The sequence below is a fragment of the Lacerta agilis genome, chromosome 8 (genome assembly GCF_009819535.1).
Source record: "Lacerta agilis isolate rLacAgi1 chromosome 8, rLacAgi1.pri, whole genome shotgun sequence".
NCBI classification, from domain to species: Eukaryota; Metazoa; Chordata; class Lepidosauria; order Squamata; family Lacertidae; genus Lacerta; species Lacerta agilis.
The window spans coordinates 72876320-72902245 of NC_046319.1; the positions used below are offsets into that span (position 1 = coordinate 72876320).

The window sequence follows — 25926 nt, forward strand, 5'->3', positions numbered from 1 at the left end:
TGTAGATTTGGGATTTCTGAGAGTTCCTTTTTAAAATTGCTTGACATTTTCAGTGGGAGGGTTACACCACACATGGTGAGCAGCCTCCACTGCTCTTTAAACTAGTTAGTGGAGATGCCAGGTGGGAGAGGGCTATTGGGCTCATGCTTTGTTTTCCGGGCTTAGGCGCTCTGGGAGCAGAATGCAGAACTAGAGAGACCTTTGATGCAATCCATCAGAAATCCTCTTATGTTCCTGACTCCTGAATCTCTCACTGGCTCTCCACAGTTCTGCCGAACAGTAATAGTCTGCACTGGGTGCCTAGTGTGTGGCAAATCTCCAAAAAGCAGCTACAAATGCAAACAGTGGGCTGCATTTCAAAGCTTTCTTCAATCTTTCTTCTTGATAATTTGGGTGGGAAGCTTTCTCTGTATTTGTTTGAACTTTTGTGACCCCCTTATGTTACTGAAAGCAACTCAATGATTTCTTTGAAATATGGAGTGGTATAAACATTTTATAAATCAATAAAATCATTGTCCACTTGTTCCTTTTAAAAGCACTGCCTTTTGCCACTGCAGCTAACAAATATTCTTACCGGTAATTTGATGAATACAGACACAGAACACATTTTTTATTTGCCACACCAATTTATTTTGATTATGAACAAAGATAAATTTTACCCATATACCATATTATCATGAGACAGAGCTCCCAAGCCCCCATTCCCTACTTTAGTTTATCTATTCCCTGCATCCCGTTCACCCTCCATTGAAAGCCTAATAGAGGATTCAGGAATCCTGTGAATTGTAGTCTCTCATCCTCTCCCACCACCAGGCAAGCAACTTCCACCTCCACTGCTGCAAGAAACAGTGGGATCCAAAAGGAAGAAGACATCTTTCTCTCCTAACTACCCTTCATAGGGAAGGGAGAGTATCACTGCATCGTGCTCTGGTTATAGTGCCTGAAAAGGCATCACTATGCATTGAATTCTTGGCCAATGCACAAAAACTTGGTGATGCACAGCCATAGAAATAATCTTCAGGAATTGCACTGTCATCTAGTAAAGAAAAAGAGACATTTTCACATGAGTGCCGGGGTAGTAATGAATGAGTTTGTGTGCAGAAGAGAGAATAGTAGCATTTTAATTTTTGTGAAGTGTATTTAGCAAATATAGAAAGCATCTCAGAATCATACATGAGATCTATTTGACATGGATGTTTAAAGTTTAGAAAAAATATATATCCTTTTTTATGGGACAGGGGCCCTCATTCATCAATATTGCTTTCCAGATATTTGCTCCATGGCTGCCTTTACTTCTTCTAAAAGGTTAGTGAAAACTTTCTTTTAAATGGCAGTTTTACGCATGATTAAACAAACAGTTTATTTTTCTTCGTTTCTCATACCCCCACCCCAGAAATTTGGAGTCTCATCTATACACATGCAGAGCAAAGATAATTTAACGCAATTATATTTTCAGAAAAATAGAATTTCACCCTACCAGTACACAGTGCATTTTCTGGCATAAAGCCACAAACAGGACCAGAGGACAACCCACCACCCTGTCTTCACCTCATTGGCTGCCAGTGCTACTTACCATGAGCAACAACAAACTCTATGCACCGAGTCTCAATAGTATGACACTTGATGGTCTTCGAGCCATTACAGGCTTTTGAAAGAGAACGAAAACAAGTTGGACACTCCTGCCCATTCAAGTCATATTTCATCTCTGTGGAAAACAACCACTAAAATCAACACAGTTTCAGCCCACATCTCCTTCCTTCCTTCTTTCCTTCCTTCCTTTTGCTACATTGTAATCATTTCTTATTAAATTTTCAAATACACACACACACACACACACACACACACACACACACCAATGCATAATCAATTTTTCAGACTTCCCACCTCTTTTTCCATGGTGTTTTTACTTCTTCCCCTCTGCAGCACAATACCTTCTATCTCTTATACCAGCACATCAATACTTTATTCTTTCATTACTTATGTTTCTCATAGTTCAAATCCTGCTCGTGAGTTCATCATACAATAATTTCCTTAAATAGTCTGAAACAGGCTTCCACTCTTCCATAAAGCAATCATTGTTAGATTCTCTTATTTTGCCTTTTAACTTTGCCAATTCTGCATAGTTCATCACCTTACATATTTATTCTTCTTTGGTGGTAACTTCTACTTCCTTCCATTTTTGTTACTGTTGTTACCTAGACAATTTAATCTTTTCTTTTCCTTTTGGAACTTCTTTCCCTATAATCTTCAGGAGAAAACTTTCTGGATTTGTGGGTGTCTATAAGCACTTTAGACACCTTTTTATCTCATCATATGTCATTTTCAAAAAACGTTTAGTGGAGTACTATTAGGTAAACATGCTTCCATGTGCTCTGGCTTCCATCACGGTGTCCCATTGCACCAGAAGCGGTTTCGTCTGCTGGCCACATGATCTGGAAAGCTGTCTGCAGACAAACGGCTAATTCCCTCACCCTGAAAAGCGAGATAAGTGCTGCAACCCCACAGTCGATTTTGACTGGACTTAACCATTCAGGGGTTCTTTACCTTTATTTATTTATTATTCATTATTATTTATTTATCTTTATTTATTTATATTTCCAAAGGGCGTGGTGCGAGTTCTGGGGCATGGCACGCAGCCTGTGGGGTGTGGCGCCCAGTGCGGGCGGGTGGTCAGCCACGATGGAACCCCCCTGGATCGCGCCAATGGGGGCGGTGCGCTCCTATCGCCCCCACCTTCCTCCCCTGTCTCCAATGCCGTCTGTTTGATATCGTTTGTCTAACGGCAACCAAGGAAAACCCTAAAGCCTCAATACTATTTATGCTCGAGGATATATACAAATATGCATATACTTACTTTGATTAAATAAGTAGGGACATTTTTTAGCACTACAGCAGGACCTGAAACTCCGCAAGTAACGACCATTTTCGCTGGTGAAACTATATGCTCTGTGGTGCAATCTGTAGTACATCCCTTTTCAGTTTCTGCCATTACAGAGCCATCTGTGAGAGAGCATTAGAAGGAATACCTAGATCAGCAAAAATTCAAATCATTCCTCTCCTGAATGAAATTTTTGTGATGCTTCCTTATATGCACACATGGGCAAATGCGTGAATAGAAGAAAAGAATCTGGCAAGTACTGAATTTCTCAAGCTAATCCTTAAAGTAGTTTTCTTCTGAATCAGTATAAATTCTTCTGCCAAACCATGTGAATATTCCAGGATTGTTCCTTAAATGAGGCATTGTTGACTAGTGTTTCTGCACACAACAAAATGGCAAGGGCCTGGAAAAGGTTGATCTGGCCACCCATCTGATCTCTAGCAAGTTGATCCATTGACTGATTCAAGAAGCTGTCTTATACTATGTAATATAAATCTCAGAGAGTGGAGAATACAGTTTTCTCTTTCCTCTAATTTTCTTTTCCCCTTGATCTAACTTCTGACTGGCTATCTCAAGGGGATAAATCTTTTTCCACACATCTTTTTTATGGGGAAATGTCTGAATAAGTTTTCCTTTTTCATAAAAAAAAGATTTCTGTGGGTTTAGCTGCTGTCACATGTTTTGAAAGGAATGGAATTGACTGAGAAAGTTGGCAATTAATCTCTCTCCACACTAAGTCTGTAAACAGACTGCTGGAAAGGCTGCACATGTGACATGGTTATTTTATATGCTTGGAAAATAACAATGGTGCTGTGTGTAAGAAAACAAGAATGCTAGCTAGGAAAATGGATTATGACTAATAGAAGAATAAGAAGGTGATTAAAGAAAAAGAATGAATGTAGCAACATCAGGAAGCAATGGACATATGTTTGTGAAAGGAGCAGGAAACCTATTTATTTATTTATTTTAAAAGGTATTAAATTTAAATGATCTGGATTGATTTGTTAAAATTCTGAAAACTAATAAAAATTAATTTTAAAAATATATTCTAGGTTTCACTACTGTAACCACTGTTTGCTGGATCTGTCCTTGCAATTTTCCCTCCATGAAATTTAGTTCATATTCCTTTTCTTGTTTTTTTCCCCTAAACGTGATTTGATTTATAGATTAATTGCTCCTGTAAAAATAGCCAACGAGTTTCCTTCAATGATTCAGTGTCAAACCCCATTCAGATCTTAATGCTATTCCTTTCTTCAACTTGATTCTGTATATTGATGGCTTTTGTGGATTTTTCTATATGTACTTTGATTCCTCATTTACTTTTGTAGATTTTCTATAAGTACTTTGATTCATTTATTCCCCTTTTCTATACCTTAAAATGAAATATTTTGCTTTTAGGAAACAGGAAGAAGAAGAAGAAGAAGAGGAGGAGGGAGGAGGAGGAGGAGGAGGAGGAGGAGGAGGAGGAGAAGTTTGGATTTTATATCCTGCTTTATCACTACCCGAAGGAGTCTCAAAGCGGCTAACATCTCCTTTCCCTTCCTCCCCACAACAAACACTCTGTGAGGTGAGGGGGCTGAGAGACTTCAAAGAAGTGTGACTAGCCCAAGGTCACCCAGCAGCTGCACGTGAAGGAGCAGAGACACGAACCTGGTTCACCAGATTACGAGTCTACCGCTCTTAACCACTACACCACACTGGAGAGCGAATATGATGCTCCTCTGGGCTCTGTTCCTGGCTGTCTCATTTTTTTAAATACCTTGTAATTAAAAGATTTATAATCTTCAGTGATTGCAGTTTTCTCCCCCAAAGGAGGGAAAAATAAAGAAAAAGCTGTTGTTAATTTAGTCCTAGTGAAGTTTATGGTTCATAAGCATGCTCAGGTGTCTTATAGGCCACAAGAGCATGAAAAGGGATCAAATGTTAAATATTGAATATTGTTATGCATTATGCTGGGTTTGTCAATAGATACCACATAACACATAGTAATTTTTTTTGTTTTTGTTTTGCTAATTACACTAGTCAAGGAAGCGTAAATTGTATACACTGTGCAAGTTATGCCCCTGGGTTCAAACCCAATAAAATCTTAAATTGTGGGTTTAATAAAATCACTGTAAACACCACCCATAAATCAAACAGGTCACATTAAATACTTTGCAGGGTGGCATAAGCAGCACAGTCACTCCACATTGTCCAACCATCATATGGTTACTGCAAGCTGGAAAGTGTTGAGATGTCACTACTGGATATTTGGGGAGTGAGTCTGAGTATTTTCCCCATATTGGTATGGCATTTGTTATGTAAAGTAGGCACTTTCACCTGTGTGAGTATAAAATATTCTGCCTAAAAAATGAACATGGAATCGTTACTTTCCAAAAAATGGGGAAATGATAGAGAAAAAAATCATTTCATAGAACTCGATCATTTGAAGTATTAGTATTCCTTTGAGCCCATGGCCTATGGTTTTCTGGGAGACATACCTCCAGTCTACGAACCCTTTTAATTTACCCAGCAATGGGATGGGAAGCCCACTTTCCCCAAAATCTCATGCCATCTGGAAAGACTGCAATCTTTGTCCCTACACCCAGCTCAGGGGATATGGGAAAAGAGCAATCCTTACTAGTAGCTTCTTGGTGTTTGCTAGATGTTGCCATAGATGAGCCCTAATGTTGGTCATTCCCAACTGTCTTTCAACCAACAGGGGGACTGGTTGATCATTGGTTGAACACAAGTCTCACTGTATTCATCATTGGCTACACACCTGACCACTGCATCACTTGTGTCTGAACCCACCAAGAGTAGACTCTGATTATGTTGTGTGCTAATGAGTGGAGAGAGACCTGCCAGTGAGGTATTTTTACTTAGGATTTGGCCATTGGAAAAACTTTGGGGATGGAGCTGTGAGACAAAGGCTGGAGAAAGATGAGGCTTCAATATTCATGCATGATGTATTAACAGTAATCAGCTGGCAAAGTTCAGAAGAAGGTTGCCAGTGGTTCTCTGAGGCTAAGAGGCTGCCCCGTTGGCATATTTAAATATGTTGGCATATTTAAGCTGAGCAACTGCACAACAAAAGGCTGAGGAGACTGTAAAGCATAACTAGGAGTGGTTTTAATAAAAGGAAAAATAACAGAAAGAACATTACAGAAACATGACCCATACAGTGACCCACCACCTAGGGTACTCAGAGAGGCACGCAGACCTCCTTATATACCGTACCCGATTACTGGCACGCCCCAAATCAAGACGAACTCAACATCACCTGCTGCACTGCCCCAACCCTGGAAAACTAGGTCAGTTAATTTCCTTCTTTCTTTTAAAGAGATACACGTTTCTGTGGAACAGTAATGAACCTTAAACTGTACATTCAACAGTAAAGGTGTGGGGGAGGCTGTACACTTTATTAGTTATTGACATGGAAATGAGCCATCTCAGTGCCTTCTCCCCGACACTGGAACTCACTCCCAGGAGAAGCTAGATTCCCTCCCTTCTCCTTCTCCTGGCAGGTGAAGACCTTCTTGTCCCAACAGGCTTTTGAGGAATCACTGTTTTTAATTGAAAGGGATGCTACGACTTTCATTGTTATCATCGGTACATTTTAGACATACTTTTTATATATTTTAAATTCTACTAATATATAATTAAATGTTGAAAATTCCTCGACATTGGGTGAGATCAACATTCTGTGGCTCCCCCCTAGATATCCCAGGGTCCAAATGATAGACCCAAACACTCAGGTTTAATCGGACAGAAAGGCTTTATACTCACTTAAAGTGGTGGCATTATAATGCACAAAGCAACTGCCACCTTTGGAAGTTTCACAAGTTTCTCTTTCAAAAAATTTTCCTGGTTTCTTTACAAAACATACCTCAGCTTCCGCTGTAGAGACAAGAGAAGAATAAATATTCAGTGCCAAATACATCAGTTCCTCAGGCATTGAGAAATGGAATCTACATTCCTACCTGGATACAATTTTCCAAGTCAGACAAGAGCAATCTTATTGGTCGCGGGATCCACATGTAGTGGTGTGTTGGAGGCTGTATGCAGACTGACACACATCTTCCCCCTATCTCACACACAGGAACATCTCCAGACACAAAGATGAAGAGACACACATCCTTCATTCCATTTACTAGTATGAAGGCATACACTAAAACAGGAACATCCTGTTAGGATTCTTGCCCCATGCTTGCAGTCATGGGATTGTTTTTTAAAATCACATGACAGTGTATATTTTCATTCCACAGTGCAGGAAGTGACAGAGACAAGATGTTTGGGTTACTGTGTTCCATGATGTGGGACTATTGTCCTTTGTCTCTTTCTCTTTGCTGTTTGATGAGAAAGAGGAAGGAGCTGGGTCAGAATGCTCCAAGTATATTAAATGTAAATAAAGTAGTTTTGCCAAAATGCTGCACTATTGAGTCTGTTACACGAACTGCAAACACTGCAGGATCCTGAAGTGTGATAATGCCTCTTGGTATCAGTTGCTGTGATGTTTGGGCTGGAGAAAGCTTTTGAAGCTCCTGAATGACCAAGCAGGAGGGACAGAACATGCCAGTCCGGCATGTGTTTCTATTGGAGTCCTACTTGCGTGTAGGATGATCCTGACATGTCCTCCTCCACAACACAAGTGAGGGTGCCCAATGGGAATTTAGCAGTCCCATTGCATACTTTCACATGCAGCACTCATGCTGTATGTGAAGAAAGCCAAGCTCATGAATCAGCAGTACACTCCATAATGCTGCCTTCTAAAATTTGGAGTCCAGATTCCCAGTATTCCAATATCTGTAGCTTCATTTATCCTTCCTAGACCAATATCATTTTGCCTTTCTATATCCCCTTCCACATTTGAAAAAACAATTCAAGATTGCAGGTTGCTACTCACCTTCAGAAAGGATGGCCAAGAAGAGACAAGTACTGAGGAAGATCTTCATAGTGCTGGAGAGATCAAAAGCTGAGGAGAACTCAGTTCAAAGAAGCAGGCAACTGATGGTGGAATAGGCTGACCTGGAGGGATATATAGGCCAAGAAGAGGAGCCTGAGGGTTCCAGGTAGACGGAACTGGTCCAGTGAGGGGGTGGGAAATGATAATAAAGGAGATTGCATACTTTCCCAAACATCCTCTAATTTTATATTGGAACACAAAGCACGGAGTAGTAATTGGATTACGTAATTTTTGGCAACTGTATGAAATTATGACAGCTGCCTCTTCCATTGCATTCTCAGGGATAAGAAACATATATTTTAAGTACTTGAATCAACTTTGAAAAATTCACCAAATTCCAGTCTATCCCACTCCAATTTCACCACAATGGGGGTCACTATTCCGGAACCACTCTTCTTCAGAAAGTACATTGGATGAACACCACTTGAAGGCAATTGGAGTTTGACGGCCATGCGAATATTTCCTACCAAGTTCAAGTGTCTCAAACACACATCACCGTGGAGATACCAAGCAAAAAATTCAAAGATCTTAGTTACATAGGATAGCCACTCATGTTGTTGATGCACATCAAAATAATTTCCCTAGCTTCATTAATCTCATCATGACTCCATTAATACAAGGCTATATTTTTACTGAAGAATGCTGAGTTACATATAATACATACAATATTAACAACAACATTATTATTATTATTATTATTATTATTATTAATAATACCCTGCCCATATGACTGCTTTTCCCAGCCACTCTGGGAGGCTTACAGCATATCTGAAACATAATCAAAACATCAAGCCTTAAAAACTTCCCTGAACAGGGCTCCCTCCAGATGTTTCCTAAAAGTATTGTCATTCTTTATCTCCATGACATCTGATGATAGGACAGCACAGGGAGGGCAGCACTGCCAAAAAGGCCCTCTGCCTGGTTCCCCATAACTTTACTTCTTGTAGTCAGGGAACTGTCAGAAGACCCTTGCAAGTGGACCTCAGTGTCCTGGCTGAATGATGGGGGTGGAGACACTCCTTCAGCTATACAGAGCCGAGGCCATTTAGGGCTTTAAAGGTCAGCACTTTGAATTTTGCTTGGAAACATACTGGGAGCCAATGTAAGTCTTTTGGGACCAGTATTATATGGTCCCAGCGGCCACCCCCAGTCACCAGTCTAGCTGCTGCATTCTGGATTAGTTGTAGTTTTTGAGTCACCTTCAAAGGTAGCCCCACATACACTGCAATGTGGTAGTCTAAGGGGGAGATATCTAGAGTATGCACCACTCTGGTGAGACAGTCTGTGGGCAGGTAGAGTCTCAGCCTGCGTACCAGATAGAGCTGGTAAAGAGATGCCCTGGACAGAGAACTGACCTGCACCTCCATGGACAGCTGTGAGTGCAAAATGACTCCCAGGCTACACACCTGTTATTTCAGGGGCACAGTTACCCCATTCAGGTCCAGGGAGCCCCCAACCCCAAGAACAGTACTTCTGTCTTGTCAGGATTCTACCTCAATCTGTTAGCTGCCATTCATCCACCAACTGCTTCCAGGCACTCACCCTGGATCAATTAGAAACACACACCAAAAAAATATATATGCATCTATGTACACAACTGAACAGAACTTGGGCCACAGTCTAGCCCCACCTCCACTCATGCACACAAATTCAGGACCAATCTATCCTGGATCCTTTCCCAAATTAGTTCTGAGCATAGCTAATAATAATAATAATAATAATAATAATAATAATAATAATTTTATTATTTGTACACCACCCATCTGGCCGGGTCAACCCAGCCACTCTGGGCAGCTTCCAACAAACATTAAAATATGTTAAAATATCACAGATTAAAAAACTTCCCTAAACAGGGCTGCCTTCAGGTATTTTCTGAATGTCAAGTAGTTGCTTATCTCTTTTACCTCTGATGGGAGGTCATTCAAGTGAGAGCCCAGGGGTCTGAACACTCACACACACACACACACACACCCCACTTTCTGAACACCGCCCAGGAGGAAGGAGCGGAACCACTGTATAATAGTGCCTCCAGCTCCCAACCCCTCTAGCTAGTCCAGACGGATGCTATGGTCAATGGTGTCAAAGGCCGATGACAGATCCAGAAGAACTAGGAAACAGCTCTCACTTTTGTCCTTAGCCCGCCGGAGATTGACCAGCGTGACCAAGGCAGTTTCAGTCCCATGATGAGGCCTGAATCCCGATTGGAAGGGATCCAAATGGTCCGCTTCTTCCAGGCATGCCTGGAGTTGTTCAGCAACCACTCACTCAATCACCTTGCCCAAGAATGGTAGATTTGAGACTGGGCAATAATTGGCCATATTGGCCGTGTCTAAAGATGTTTTTTTTAAGAAGCGGAAAGGGTGGGCGTGGGTTGAAAAATGAATGTGTTTATGGAAATTCTCTTTGTGTCATGGTATAGACATATGGATTGGTAATGGATAATGGTTAAGGAATAAGAATTCAATGTTAGGGAGTATAGGAGGAAAGGGGGGAAGAGTTAAAATAAAATTAATTTTAATTGGGTTGTAGTAATGAAATTTGGAATTAGGCAATGGAGGTTCAGGAATATAGTGAATACAGAGGATGGGTTAAAACGATAAATAAGATGCGTAAGATGAATAATTATTTAGTAAAAGAATTTAATTAAGGAAAATGTGAGAAGGAGGAAAAGTAATATGGGGATTAAGTGGCAATAACTGTGAATTAGGGTTAATCAGGAAATCAACGGGGGGGGAATCGGGAAAGTCTGTAAAGGTAAAGATGATATGTGCAAAGTAAGTGGTTAAATTGGGAAAGAATTGTTGGTCACCCCAGTGAGAGGGGGGTTTGTTCTGTATGCTCCCCTTGGTGAGAGAAAGGGGAGTTTGGAAAAATGTAATCATGTATTGTAATTTGGATTTAATTGGAAAAATCCTTAATAAATATTTTTATTTTTTATAAAAGGCAGAATAGAGTGGTACTATTGTAGCCCTTTATCTGGAAATTATACTTCTGTTGATGCAGCCTAGAGTAGCATAACTTCTTTTTTGCTGCTGCATCACATTGTTGACTCATGTTCAGCTTGTGGCTCGCTAAGACCCCTAGATCCCATTTCATTTCCATTACAATGACACTTTTCCTTTTGGCCCTGCCCACACTGAGCATGTGGCCCCAGAATGTTGCCCATGAGGGAATGTGTTTTTTCAGCAAGAGAAGGAGTGGTTCTAGCAGCCTTGAAGAAGGCAGTTGTGCAGTCAGTCAGTCAGTCAGTCAATCAAACAAACAATCTCATTTATTGTCATAGAAAGTATCATTGTATACATGGATCAGAGCACGACACAGGTAATGAAACATAGTAGGATATACTTTATGATAAAACTGGACATGAGGAATGAAAATGACATTTAAGACCTATGGTAACGTAATTTCATGGGTTCATTCAAAATCCGTGCCACATTTTTCACAGCATCATTCCTACAATTATTCAGCAGATAGGACACACAGGAAGAGTCAGTGCAATAAATTTCCTCCTTCAATAAAGGGGCCAAATGCTTGTCACACATTTTTGCATAAAATGGGCAATAAAGCAACACGTGTGTCATGGATTCAACCTGTTTTGTGCCAGAAGGGCAGCATCTTTCAGAATATTGGGTTTTTGAGAACCTATCTTGCAAAAACTGCAGAAGGCAAAAGGTTAAATCTTGTGAGGGAAAGAACTTTTCGTAGGGAGGGGGAGGCCAAAATGTGGGCACAATGTTGCAGCAGTTCCAGCCCTCCAGCAGGAGGCTGCAATGGATATAAATGCAATGACTGAGCCAAAATTCCACCTACTTTCCACCCATAAAGTGGTGGCCATTTTTATTCTAGATGGTTGTCTGTCTGAGTAGTTAATCATATTTTACATCTAGACAGTGACCCAGAGGGAGTTGGCACTGCGACTGGGCCTGCAGATGCCAACTCCATACTTAGGTTCACAAAGAAAGGAATTGAATACAAAACTGCCAATATCTTGACAATATCTTCCCAGTATAGAATATGCTATGACCATACTTGCAATATTGTGTAACAGGGTGCCAACTGGAGGCAGGGAGCTTGATCCTCCCAACTTTTTAAGGGGGGGATGGGACCCCTCAATATCCTGCAGCAATGCACACCTACGCCACACATGGGGTGAACCTTCCATGTCCACACCCACGTGGGACCCCCTCAATGTTACATAGGGGAAAGGAGGCCGAGTGCGAAACACAGCAGCCACACTCTTTTTGCTCTGCTTCCTCCTGTCCACCTGATGTCTCACTGGAGGAAGCTGGCATACCTGTTGTGTAATGTCAGCTGACCTCAAAAGAGATATTATAGTTTTGTAAATGGAATTGTTACAAAATCGGAGACATTTAAATTTAGAGCAAAAGCAAAAAAGAAAGGTGAGAAAGGTGTTTAAAATTCTGCATGAAATGGACAAAATGAATAGAGAAAACCTATTCACCCTCTTTGATAATGGTGGAACTTGTGGACATTGAAGGAAATGGAAACTAGACAAATGGAAACTAGACAAATGAACACGTAAACTTGGCTGGATCCAGGGATATAAAAAGGTTCCAGCATCACAAGATTGCTGGAAAGATAAATACATGTGCATGTGAGACACTAATTGTTGATGACTTTGTGCCTAATTGTGAGCATCTTGGCCCCACAGACATTGTGGTGAAACAGAGGTGGGGATATACTGGAAAGGTATGTAGTGAAATTTCAAGGTGTTCCAGAAAATGACCCATCTATTTACAATTCCTGTTCTCTGATAGTGAGAGTGGGGCTCCTGGAAGACTTCCATAAAACTCCATGCCAGTGTTCTGAATAGAACAAGCAGGGGTTGACACAGAGGATAGTGGTATGTAGCAGTTAAACAGAAGAGTCAAGTTCAGGAAGGGGGTTTGGAAATGCCATTTTGTGTTATTGTGTTTATGTTAGCTTTTGTGTTGCACCAATCTCTGTTGTTTGCCTTGATACAACTTTTTATTATTACAAAAGTTCCACCTCTCCTTTACTTCTGTTGTTTAAAACCTCCATTTTCTTTTCAGTGTCCTTCATCTTTGCTTTCCAAAATCTCTGCTGCTGTTTAAAAAAATCATCCCCCAACACCACTTTCTGGACACAGCCCAGGAGAAAGGAGCAGAACCATTGTATAACAGTGCCCCCAGCTCCCAGCCCCTCTAGATGGTCCAGAAGGATGTTATGGTCAATGGTGTCAAAGGCCGCGGAGAGATCCAGAAGAACTAGGAAACAGCTCTCACTTTTGTCCTTAGCCCGCCGGAGATTGACCAGTGCGACCAAGGCAGGTTCAGTCCCATGGTGAGGCCTGAATCCTGACTGGAAGGGATCCAAATGGTCTGCATCCTCCAGGCATGCTTGGAGTTGTTCAGCAACCACTCACTCAATCACCTTGCCCAAGAATGGTAGATTTGAGACTGGGCAATAATTGGTCATATTGGCCAGGTCTAAAGATGTTTAGTGACCGCCTCTTTCAGCGGGTCTGGAAAGACTCCCTCAAAGAGGGAAGCATTCACCAGCCTGCGGAGCCCATCGCCCAGCCCCTCCTGACTAGCTTTTATAAGCCTGGATGGGCAAGGATCAAGGAGACAGGTGGTTGGTTTCACTCGTCCAAGCAGCCTGTCCACATCCTCGGAGGTAACAGATTGGAACTGATCCCACACAACTGGACTAGACAGGACTCTAGCACTCTCCCGCCCAGGCCCTGCTAACATGGTGGAGTCTACCTCTTCCCGAATCTGAGTAACTTTAACCACGAAAAAACTTTGCAAAATCATTGCTGGAGATCATGTGGCCCGTACTGGGCTCTGATGGAGCAGGTGGTTCCGCTAAATTGGGAACCACCTGGAAAAGTCTCCTGCTGCTGTTTTCTGGAGATGCAATAGAGACAGCGACGCTACCGCCACATGGTAGGCTCGACATTGAGCTCTAACCCATGTCTGGTCAGCTTCAGAATGAGTTATCTGCCACCGGCGCTCTAGCCGTCTCAACAATTGTTTCATCGCCCTCAGCTCCGGGGAAAACCACGGCGCTGTCCGGGCTCCATGCAACCGGAGAGGGCGCTTCAGAGTCAAACAGTCAATAGCCCTGGTTAACTCCGCATTTTGGCTTCCCTCCCTCAGCCACGTGAGCAGTTGGCACAAATGAGATGAAATTATGAAACCACACTTCTTCAGCAGGTACATAACACAAAGACTCTTCAGAAGGTGCCCTGTGTGAGGATGTGAGGGTGATCTGGCTGCGACATCTGTCACCCCATTGATCGCCAGGGTTGATTCGGCTGATCTGGCTGGCTAGGCGGGTGTTCCCTTCCTCCCTATCAGATTTCCCAGAATCTTCAACTGGCCAGAACTTACATCAGTCTCTTGAATCAGACCATCTGCTCAACTAAACTATTTTCACAGTGGCCAACCAGATGCCTGTGCATAGCCTGAAAGCAGGACCTAAGGGCCACACCACTCTCTCCACTACTGGCAACAGACATTCAGAGCCATGCTGCCCCCAACAGCAGACGTAGAACATAACCATCAGCTTTACCAACCATCCGTAGACAAATTCATTAAAGATAAGGGTAATCCTGTTTCCCGTTCACACCCATGTCCATGTCCTGCCCCTACTCTCCTTTTGTGCATACCCCCCCGCCCCCCAGAGGTAATCCCCCCTTACTCGCCTGTTTACAGCTGCTCTTCCTTTCCCTCTCTTGCTCTTTACTCACCTCAACTCTCCTTTGCACACAGATCTCCCATCTCCACCTTTTCTCTGCTCTCCTATTCTGCAGTGTCCTTTGCACATGCATCGTTATCAGCTTCACTCACTTTTTTCTTCCTCCCTGGTTTTTTTTAACTCTCCGTTTGTTACAAAGAAAGGAGGGATGCTGCTGCAGCTAGTCTTACTTACTAAGAGACTCACAATCTCAATATGTTCCGTGGTGTATTCTTCCGGGTTTCTCAGTGCGTGAAGGGCTCTATCACACCGCATGCGTGCGCAGAAGCGGCGCCTCTACTTGTGGATATTTCAGGGTACGTACAGACCCCCAGAATGAATTACTTTCGTATCTAGGGGGTCCACTGTATGTATTTTGATGGTTGTTTTTATAATGTTTTTTTTTATAAAGTTGTATCTATTATTTAATGTGTTAGTGTACAAACACACACACACAGTTATTTGCATTTATTAATCTGGCACTTTCTTTCCCCCCATGCTTCCCTAATTGCAATACAGAAATTAAAATATTTTTGCACTTAAAATACTGCAGTTTTGTGTGTTTCCTCTAATAACGTTCGTACTAGACCAGGAGGAAATGCTCAAGCAGTATGTAAGGTTCTTGGATGGTTGCTCATGAGTAACCAGGAAAAACTTCAGCCATTCCTTTAGTAGTTTTATTGTGCATACTATGTACAGTGCAGAGCTTAAAAGTTCATGTATCAACCGTTTGCAGAATCCGGGAGTGGCCCCTTCCGGTTCTGACCCCAACATAAGAGTTTCGGTATACGAAATCTCCCCCTCCCCTCTTTTCGTTTCACTCCTGGGCGTACTTGGGGCGACAGAAGTAGCGTGTCTCCCTCCTCGCCCGCTAAGTGAGAGGAGTGCTGGGTCTCTCCAGCATCCCCAGAGCCTTGTCTTTCCCGCTCCTGGGCTGCCTGCCCCTCCCCACTGGAGACCTCGCTACTCCCTCCGCTGGATGAGGAGGTGCTACTGGTCAGGTGGGGCTGAGGCTCTCTGTAGCATCCTGAGAGCCATTCCACCACCCTACGCTGAGCTGGGGACAGTTCCCTGACACAGTAATATGGCTCACTTGGCAGAGCATGAGAGTGGTTTGTGAGTGCAAACCCCATGTTGGGCTAAAGATTCCTGCATTGCAGAGGGTTGGACTAAATGATCGCTGGGTTCCCATCCAACTCTACAATTCTTGGATTCTGTGATACTGATGAAGAATATAATGTCCTTATTTTCACATGAGGAATGTTGGAGGGTATGCTGTGACTCCTGTATGTTTGTCATGGATGCTTTAGCTGAGATTCCTACGTTGCAGGGGGATAGTCTCGATGACCCTTAGTGTCCCTTCCAAATCTTCAGTTCTAGGATCCTCTCATATTTGCTATAGTGCCTGTTTTGGATAGGCCTCAAACCATCATATTGAGCCTTCCCGGTAGGGCTGAATACAAGGCAGTCCAAAGAGGCACATGTTTCTTTATTTCTTTATTTTTCCTTATAGTCACCATATTTCTAGTAGCTCTATTTTGGACAAGGACTGGGTTAGCAATGCAAAGAGCTGGTCGGCCAGAGAATAAGGGATTGCCAGAAATGGAAATATAGTGTGTAGATTTGGGATTTCTGAGAGTTCCTTTTTAAAATTGCTTGACATTTTCAGTGGGAGGGTTACACCACACATGGTGAGCAGCCTCCACTGCTCTTTAAACTAGTTAGTGGAGATGCCAGGTGGGAGAGGGCTATTGGGCTCATGCTTTGTTTTCTGGGCTTAGGCGCTCTGGGAGCAGAATGCAGAACTAGAGAGACCTTTGATGCAATCCATCAGAAATCCTCTTATGTTCCTGACTCCTGAATCTCTCACTGGCTCTCCACAGTTCTGCCGTACAGTAATAGTCTGCACTGGGTGCCTAGTGCTGTGTGGCAAATCTCCAAAAAGCAGCTACAAATGCAAACAGTGGGCTGCATTTCAAAGCTTTCTTCATTCTTTCTTCTTGATAATTTGGTTGGGAAGTTTTTTTCTGTATTTGTTTGAACTTTTGTGACCCCCTTATGTTACTGTAAGCAACTCAATGATTTCTTTGAAATATGGAGTGGTATAAACATTTTATAAATCAATAAAATCATTGTCCACTTGTTCCTTTTAAAAGCACTGCCTTTTGTCACTGCAGCTAACAAATATTCTTAATTTGATGAATACAGACACAGAACACATTTTTTATTTGCCACACCAATTTATTTTGATTATGAACAAAGATAAATTTTACCCATATACCATATTATCACGAGACAGAGCTCCCAAGCCCAACATTCTTACTTTAGCATATCTATTCCCTGCATCCCATTCACCTTCCATTGAAAGCCAAATAGAGGATTCAGGAATCCTGTGAATTGCAGTAGCTTTTCCTCTCCCACCACCAGGCAAGCAACTTCCACCTCCACTGCTGCAAGAAACAGTGGGATCCAAAAGGAAGAAGACATCTTTCTCTTCTAACTACCCTTCATAGTTGAGCTGCTTTGGGGAAGGGAGAGTATCACTGCATCGTGCTCTGGTTATAGTGCCTGAAACAGCATCAATATGCATTGAATTCTTGGCCAGTTCACAAAACTTTGGGGCTGCACAGCCATAGAAATAATCTTCAGGAATTGCACTGTCATCTAGTAAAGAAAAAGAGACATTTTCACATGAGTGCCGGGGTAGTAATGAATGAGTTTGTGTGCAGAAGAGAGAATAGTAGCATTTCAATTTTTGTGAAGTGTATTTAGCAAATATAGAAAGCTAATCAGAATCATATATGAGATCAATTTGACACAGATGTTTAAAGTTTAGAAAAAATATATATCCTTTTTTATGAGACAGGGGCCCTCATTCATCAATATTGCTTTCCAGATATGGGCTCCATGGCTGCCTTTACTTCTTCTAAAAGGTTAGTGAAAACGTTCTTTTAAATGGCAGTTTTATGCATGATTAAACAAACAGTTTATTTTTCTTCATTTCTCATACCCCCACCCCAGAATTTTTTTTTTTAACAAAGATTTTATTGGTTTTCCACAACATAACAAATACAGATACAATTACAATAAGACAAATACAACAACAACAAATAGAGTAAACAAAACAAAAATAAAAAATAAAAAGAATACAAACCCACACTGGAACACCAACTCTCCTTTCAATAATTAAAATCTTATTTCAAATCTAATTAGGGGACTTCCCCCGTTTCTCTCCTGTGCTTCCATTTCCAATTTACTTTAATAACTTTCTCATCTCTGAAATTTAAATCAATTACCATCAAAATATCTAAATATAACTTCTTAATACAGAATGTAACTTCATAATACACCCCAGAAATTTGGAGTCTCATCTATACACATGCAGAGCAAAGATAATTTAACGCAATTATATTTTCAGAAAAATAGAATTTCATCCTACCAGTACACAGTGCATTTTCTGGCATAAAGCCACAAACAGAACCAGAGGGCAACCCACCACCCTGTCTTCACCTCATTGGCTGCCAGTGCTACTTACCGTGAGCAACAACAAACTCTATGCACTGAGTCTCATCATTAAGACACTTGATGGTCTTCGAGCCATTACAGGCTTTTGAAAGAGAACGACAACAAGTTGGACACTCCTTGCCATTAAACTGATATTTCATCTCTGTGGAAAAGAACCACTAAAATCAACACACAGTTTCAGCCCACATCTCCTTCTTTCCTTCTTTCCTTCCTTCCTTTTGCTACTTTGCAATCATTTCTTATTAAATTTTCAAATACACACACACACACACACACACATCAATGCATAATCAATTTTTCAGACTTCCCACCCCCTCTTCCATGGTGTTTTTACTTCTTCCCCTCTGCAGCACAATACCTTCTATCTCTTATACCAGCACATCAATACTTTATTCTTTCATTACTTATGTTGCTCATAGTTCAAATCCTGCTTGTGAGTTCATCATACAATAATTTCCTTAAATAGTCTGAAACAGGTTTCCACTCTTCCATAAAGCAATCATTGTTAGATTCTCTTATTTTGCCTGTTAACTTTGCCAATTCTGCATAGTTCATCACCTTACATATTTATTCTTCTTTGGTGGTAACTTCTACTTCCTTCCATTTTTGTTACTGTTGTTACCTAGACAACTTAATCTTTTCTTTTCTTTTTGGAACTTCTTTCCCTATAATCTTCAGGAGAAAACTTTCTGGGTTTTGTGTGTGTATATAATCACTTTAGACACCCTTTTATCTCATCATATGTCATTTTCAAAAAAAACCTTTCACTTTCTTACAAGTCCACCACTTATAAAAGAAAGTTCAATGTAGCAGTTTACATTTCCAACAATTATTTGCAACATTTGGCCAATTTGTTAGGTGAAAAATACAATCTATACATTATTTTCATGTAATTTCCCTTTACAGTATAACAGGCAGTACATTTCATATTAATTTTCCACAACCTTTTCCATGCATCCATTTCTATATTATGTCCTAGATTTTTAGCCTATTGTATCATTGCAGATTTAAGCAGCTCATTTTTTCATTTCCCATTAAACATATATTTTCTGAAAAACACAATATCTTTTCCTCACATGTAAGTCTTGATATCAGATCCACACACTATACAAACTTTTCCTTATAGAATTATTTAAAAATTCTCTTTGTACCTTTATCTTACCATACTACAGATAAGCATGCTACCCATACCAATTCCCACATGCTTCAAAATCTAACAAATTTGTATTACCAGAATTGTGTGAAGTAGAAATGACATCTTAGGCAAAATATTAACTTTTATCACCAAGATTCTTCCCAAAAGAGAAAGTTTCATTCTACACCATCTTCCCACCATGTCTTGATTAATCTTACTCCACACATTCAGGTAATTATTTTGAAACAGATTTGCATTCGTATTTGTTATCCAGATACCCAGATATCTCACCTTCTTTACCATCTTAATACAGTTATTTCTCCAATAAATATTATTAGATTCTTTCTCTGCATCTAAAAGCATAGCTAATTGCCAATCACTTTTTCTTTTTCAAATAGCATTCCGTACAATTCTTCCTTTATCTTTTAACTGTCTTGTTGGCAGAAATCCTGTCCGATCTTCATGTATCAAATTTCTTAACACTTGTTTAAGCTGTCTTGCTAACATTGTAGCCAAAATTTTTATATTTCTATGATTCCTAGTCCTCAGTTCTCTAATCCTGTGAGAGGGTTGCAACATCTCCACTGCATTCTGTTTCAGGAATTCATTATGCTGAAGGTGTATATCTAGATATTATCTCTAATGATGAGACAGAAGTGCTGGCAGCTGGGTTAACAAAGGGGAGCAATTTTAGTTGTCACTGTGCAAATACATTCCAGAGAAACTCCACCCAGTCTGTTGTTAAATATGTATTGTGTTTCATTGTTCAACCTAAGAGGAGTAGTCAAGTAGGAGTATTTTTAGGGAGTGAGTTTTGGAATTTATTGCTGGGATGGCTATGACTATGTGATTAATTTTCCACTTCTATGTTTTCTCCATTGCCTATTATGCATTGTGATCCATCATGGATTATGTAGTCTCATGTATCGCTTATTACTGTGAAATATATTTATGTTCACTAGTCTCAAAATCTGTAAAAGATTTAATTTGCACTCCATATCTCCATCTGTGATATTAATCCTTTTGGTTCAAGATGGTTGCACAGAACCACTTGATGTTTCGTCAGGACTAAGTAAAAACATTGTTCACAGTGCAGTTGCTTCTTTCTGTAGTATAGTAGGGGGAACTTTATCCATGGGAATCAGGGACACTTACATGAAAAAGAGGCCTTTGCAGTTTCAATGGTTTCTTGTCCTATTCACTTTTCTTTCCTTTTATCTGGCGGAAATTATTGAAAGTTTTCAGCCTCCTGTTCCCCAAGGTTATGGTTGAGGGATCTTGCAACACCATATTAGAAGAGCCAGGATGTCACCCTGTAGCTGGTGTTCCAGAGGTGGAGTTACTATTAAGTAAACAGTGCTTCCATGTGCTCTGGCTTCCATCACAGTGTCCCATTGCACCAGAAGTGGTTTAGTCATGTTGGCCACATGATCTGGAAAGCTGTCTGCAGACAAACGGCCAACTCCCTCACCCTGAAAAGCGAGATAAGTGCTGCACCCCACAGTTGATTTTGAATGGACTTAACCATCCAGGGGTTCTTTACCTTTATTTATTTATTATTTATTATTATTTATTTATCTTTATTTATTTATATTTCCAAAGGGGCGTGGTGCGAGTTCTGGGGCATGGCACGCAGCCTGTGGGGTGTGGCGCCCAGTGCGGGCGGGTGGGCAGCCACGATGGAACCCCCCCTGGATCGCGCCAATGGGGGCGGTGCGCTCCTATCGCCCCCACCTTCCTCCCCTGTCTCCAATGCCGTCTGTTTGATATCATTTCTCTAACGGCAACCAAGGAAAACCCCTAAAGCCTCAATACTATTTATGCTCGAGGATATATACAAATATGCATATACTTACTTTGAGTAAATAAATCGGCGCAATCTAAACCACTACAGCAGGACCTGTAACTCCGCCAGTAACGACCATTTTCGTTGGTGAAACTATAGTTCTCTGGGGTGCAATCTGTAGTACATCCCCTTGCGTCTTCGAACATAAAAGAGCCATCTGTGAGAGAGCATTAGAAAGAATACCTAGATCAGCAAAAATTCAAATCATTCCTCTCCTGAATGAAATTTTTGTGATGCTCCCTTATATGCACACATTGGGCAAATGCGTGAATAGAAGAAAAGAATCTGGCAAGTACTGAATTTCTCAAGCTAATCCTTAAAGTAGTTTCTTCCTGAATCAGTATAAATTCTTCTGCCAAACCATGTGAATATTCCAGGATTGTTCCTTAAATGAGGCATTGTTGACTAGTGTTTCTGCACACACAAAATGGCAAGGGCCTGGAAAAGGTTGATCTGCCACCCATCTGATCTGTAGCAAGTTGATCCATTGACTGATTCAAGAAGCTGTCTTATACTATGTAATATATATCTCAGAGAGTGGAGAATACAGTTTTCTCTTTCCTCTAATTTTCTTTTCCCCTTGATCTAACTTCTGACTGGCTATCTCAAGGGGATAAATCTTTTTCCACGCATCTTTTTTCATGGGGAAATGTCTGGATAAGTTTTCCTTTTTCATAAAAAAAAAGATTTCTGTGGGTTTAGCTGCTGTCAGATGTTTTCAAAAGAATGGAATGGACTGAGAAAGTTGGCAATTACGGTAATTTCTCGCCACACTAAGTCTGTAAACAGACTGCTGGAAAGGCTGCACATGTGACATGGTTATTTTATATGCTTGGAAAATAACAATGGTGCTGTGTGTAAGAAAACAAGAATGCTAGCTAGGAAAATGGATTAAGACTAATAGAAGAATAAGAAGGTGATTAAAGAAAAAGAATGAATGTGGCAACATCAGGAAGCAATGGACATATGTTTGTGAAAGGAGCAGGAAACCTATTTATTTATTTATTTTAAAAGGTATTAAATTTAAATGATCTGGATTGATTTGTTAAAATTCTGAAAACTAATAAAAATTAATTTTAAAAATACATTTTAGGTTTCACTACTGAAACCACTGTTTGCTGGATCTGTCCTTGCAATTTTCCCTCCATGAAATTTAGTTCATATTCCTTTTCTTGTTTTTTCCCCTAAACGTGATTTGATTTATAGATTAAGTGCTCCTGTAAAAATAGCAAACAAGGTTCCTTCAATGATTCAGTGTCACACCTCATTCAGATCTTAATGCTATTCCTTTCTTCAACTTGATTCTGTATATTGATGGCTTTTGTGGATTTTTCTATACGTACTTTGATTCCTCATATACTTTTGTAGATTTTTCTATACGTACTTTGATTCATTTATTCCCCTTTTCTATACCTTAAAATGAAAATATTTTGCTTTTAGGAAACAGGAAGAAGAAGAAGAAGAAGAAGAAGAAGAAGAAGAAGAAGAAGAAGAAGAAGAAGAAGACGACGAAGAAGAAGAAGAGTTTGGATTTTATATCCTGCTTTATCACTACCCGAAGGAGTCTCAAAGCAGCTAACATTCTTCTTTCCCTTCCTCCCTCACAACAAACACTCTGTGAGGTGAGTGGGGCTGAAAGACTTCAAAGAAGTGTGACTAGCCCAAGGTCACCCAGCAGCTGCACATGGAGGAGCAGAGACACGAACCCGGTTCACCAGATTACGAGTCTACCGCTCTTAACCACTACACCACACTGGAGAGCCGAATATGATGCTCCTCTGGGCTCTGTTCCTGGCTGTTACATTTTTTAAATACCTTGTAATTAAAAGATTTATAATCTTCAGTAATTGCAGTTTTCTCCCCCAAAGGGGAAAAAATAAAGAAAAAGCTGTTGTTAATTTAGTCCTACTGAAGTTTATGTCAACAAAAATGTTATTTCTGCTCTTGGTTCATAAGCATGCTCAGGTGTCTTATAGGCCACAAGAGCATGAAAAGGGATCAAATGTTAAATATTGAATATTGTTATGCATTATGCTGGGTTTGTCAATAGATACCACATAACACATAGTAATTTTTTTTGTTTTCGTTTTGCTAATTACACTAGTCAAGGAAGGGTAAATTATGTGCACTGTGCAAGTTATGCCCCTGGGTTCAAACCCAATAAAATCTTAAATTGTGAGTTTAATAAAATCACTGTAAACACCACCCATAAATCAAACAGGTCACATTTAATACTTTTCAGGGTGGCATAAGCAGCACAGTCACTCCACATTGTCCAACCATCATATGGTTACTGCAAGCTGGAAAGTGTTGAGATGTCACTACTGGATATTTGGGGAGTGAGTCTGAGTATTTTCCCCATATTGGTATGGCATTTGTTATGTAAAGTAGGCACTTTCACCTGTGTGAGTATAAAATATTCTGCCTAAAAAATGAACATGGAATCGTTACTTTCCAAAAAATGGGGAAATGATAGAGAAAATAATAATTTCATAGAACTGGATCATTTGAAGTATTAGTATTCCTTTCAGCCCATGGCCTATGGTTTTCTGGGAGACATACCTCCAGTATACGAACCCTTTTAATTTACCCAGCAATGGGATGGGAAGCCCACTTTCCCCAAAATCTCATGCCATCTGGAAAGACTGCAATCTTTGTCCCTACACCCAGCTCAGGGGATCGGGGAAAAGAGCAATCCTTACTAGTAGCTTCTTGGGGTTTGCTAGATGTTGCCATAGATGAACCCTAATGTTGGTCATTCCCAACTGTCTTTCAACCAACAGGGGGACTGGTTGATCATTGGTTGAACACAAGTCTCACTGTATTCATCATTGGCTACACACCTGACCACTGCATCACTTGTGTCTGAACCCACCAAGAGTAGACTCTGATTATGTTGTGTGCTAATGAGTGGAGAGAGACCTGCCAGTGAGGTATTTTTACTTAGGATTTGGCCATTGGAAAAACTTTGGGGATGGAGCTGTGAGACAAAGGCTGGAGAAAGATGAGGCTTCAATATTCATGCACGATGTATTAACAGTAATCAGCTGGCAAAGTTCAGAAGAAGGTTGCCAGTGGTTCTCTGAGGCTAAGAGGCAGCCCCGTGTAAAGGTGTGGGGGAGGCTGTACACTTTATTAGTTATTGACATGGAAAAGAGCCATCTCAGTGCCTTCTCCCCGACACTGGAACTCACTCCCAGGAGAAGCTAGATTCCCTCCCTTCTCCTTCTCCTGGCAGGTGAAGACCTTATTGTCCCAACAGGCTTTTGAGGAATTACTGCTTTTAATTGAAAGGGATGCTACGACTTTTCATTGTTATCATCGGTACATTTTAGACATACTTTTTATATATTTTTAAATTCTACTAATATATAATTAAATGTTGAAAATTCCTCGACATTGGGTGAGATCAACATTCTGTGGCTCCCCCCTAGATATCCCAGGGTCCAAATGATAGACCCACACACTCAGGTTTAATCGGACAGAAAGGCTTTATACTCACTTAAAGTGGTGGTATTATACTGCACAAAGCAACTGCCACCTTTGGAAGTTTTACAAGTTTTTCTTTCAAATTTTTTTCCTGGTTTCTTTACAAAACATACCTCAGCTTCCGCTGTAGAGACAAGAGAAGAATAAATATTCAGTGCCAAATACATCAGTTCCTCAGGCATTAGGAAATGGAATCCACATTCCCACCTGGATACAATTTTCCAATTCAGACAAGAGCAATCTTATTGGTCGCGGGATCCACATGCAGTGGTGTGTTGGAGGCTGTATGCAGACTGACATACATCTTCCCCCCCTCACACACACAGGAACATCTCCAGACACAAAGATGAAGAGACACACAGCCTTCATTCCATTTACTAGTATGAATGCATACACTAAAACAGGAACATCCTGTTAGGATTCTTGCCCCATGCTTGCAGTCATGGGATTGTTTTTTAAAATCACATGACAGTGTATATTTTCATTCCACAGTGCAGGAAGTGACAGAGACAGGATGTTTGGGTTATTGTGTTCCATGATGTGGGACTATTGTCCTTTGTCTCTTTCTCTTTGCTGTTTGATGAGAAAGAGGAAGGAGCTGGGTCAGAATGCTCCAAGTATATTAAATGTAAATAAAGTAGTTTTGCCAAAATTCTGCACTATTGAGTCTGTTACACGAACTGCAAACACTGCAGGATCCTGAAATGTGATAATGCCTCTTGGTATCAGTTGCTGTGATGTTTGGGCTGGAGAAAGCTTTTGAAGCTCCTGAACGACCAAGCAGGAGGGACAGAACATGCCAGTCCGGCATGTGTTTCTATTGGAGTCCTACTTGCGTGTAGGATGATCCTGACATGTCCTCCTCCACAACACAAAGTGAGGTGCCCAATGGGAATTTAGCAGTCCCATTGCATACTTTCACATGCAGCACTCATGCATGCACACGAAAGCTCATACCAGGAACGAACTCAGTTGGTCTCTAAGGTGCTACTAGAAAGAATTTTCGATTTTGTTTTGACTATGGCAGACCAACACGGCTACCCACCTGTAACTAGCACTCATGCTGTATGTGAAGAAAGCCAAGCTCATGAATCAGCAGTACACTCCATAATGCTGCCTTCTAAAATTTGGAGTCCAGATTCCCAGTATTCCAATATCTGTAGCTTCACTTATCCTTCCTAGACCAATATCATTTTGCCTTTCTATATCCCCTTCCACATTTGAAAAAACAATTCAAGATTGCAGGTTGCTACTCACCTTCAGAAAGGATGGCCAAGAAGAGACAAGTACTGAGGAAGATCTTCATAGTGCTGGAGAGATCAAAAGCTGAGGAGAACTCAGTTCAAAGAAGCAGGCAACTGATGGCGGAATAGGCTGACCTG

The 25926-nt window shown here is 40.9% G+C and overlaps 1 protein-coding gene across 2 annotated transcripts; it reads right to left on the minus strand.

Moving 5' to 3' along the window:
• Nucleotides 1-634: 634 nt before the first annotated feature.
• LOC117052407 (phospholipase A2 inhibitor and Ly6/PLAUR domain-containing protein-like) lies at nt 635-25913 on the minus strand. 2 transcript variants are annotated; one of them, XM_033159305.1, is made up of 6 exons: nt 25802-25913; nt 24558-24668; nt 21066-21212; nt 18085-18216; nt 17037-17213; nt 635-873 (listed from the first exon to the last, which is right to left on the minus strand). In XM_033159305.1, exons 1-5 carry the CDS (start codon nt 25848-25850, stop codon nt 17050-17052), a joined length of 603 nt encoding a protein of 200 aa, XP_033015196.1. In that variant the 5' UTR covers nt 25851-25913; the 3' UTR covers nt 635-873; nt 17037-17049. The 2 variants fall into 2 exon arrangements, with proteins under 2 accessions (XP_033015196.1, XP_033015195.1); XM_033159304.1 differs by lacking the exon at nt 635-873 and having other exon boundaries at nt 16785-17213.
• Between the last annotated feature and the right edge of the window lie 13 nt (nt 25914-25926).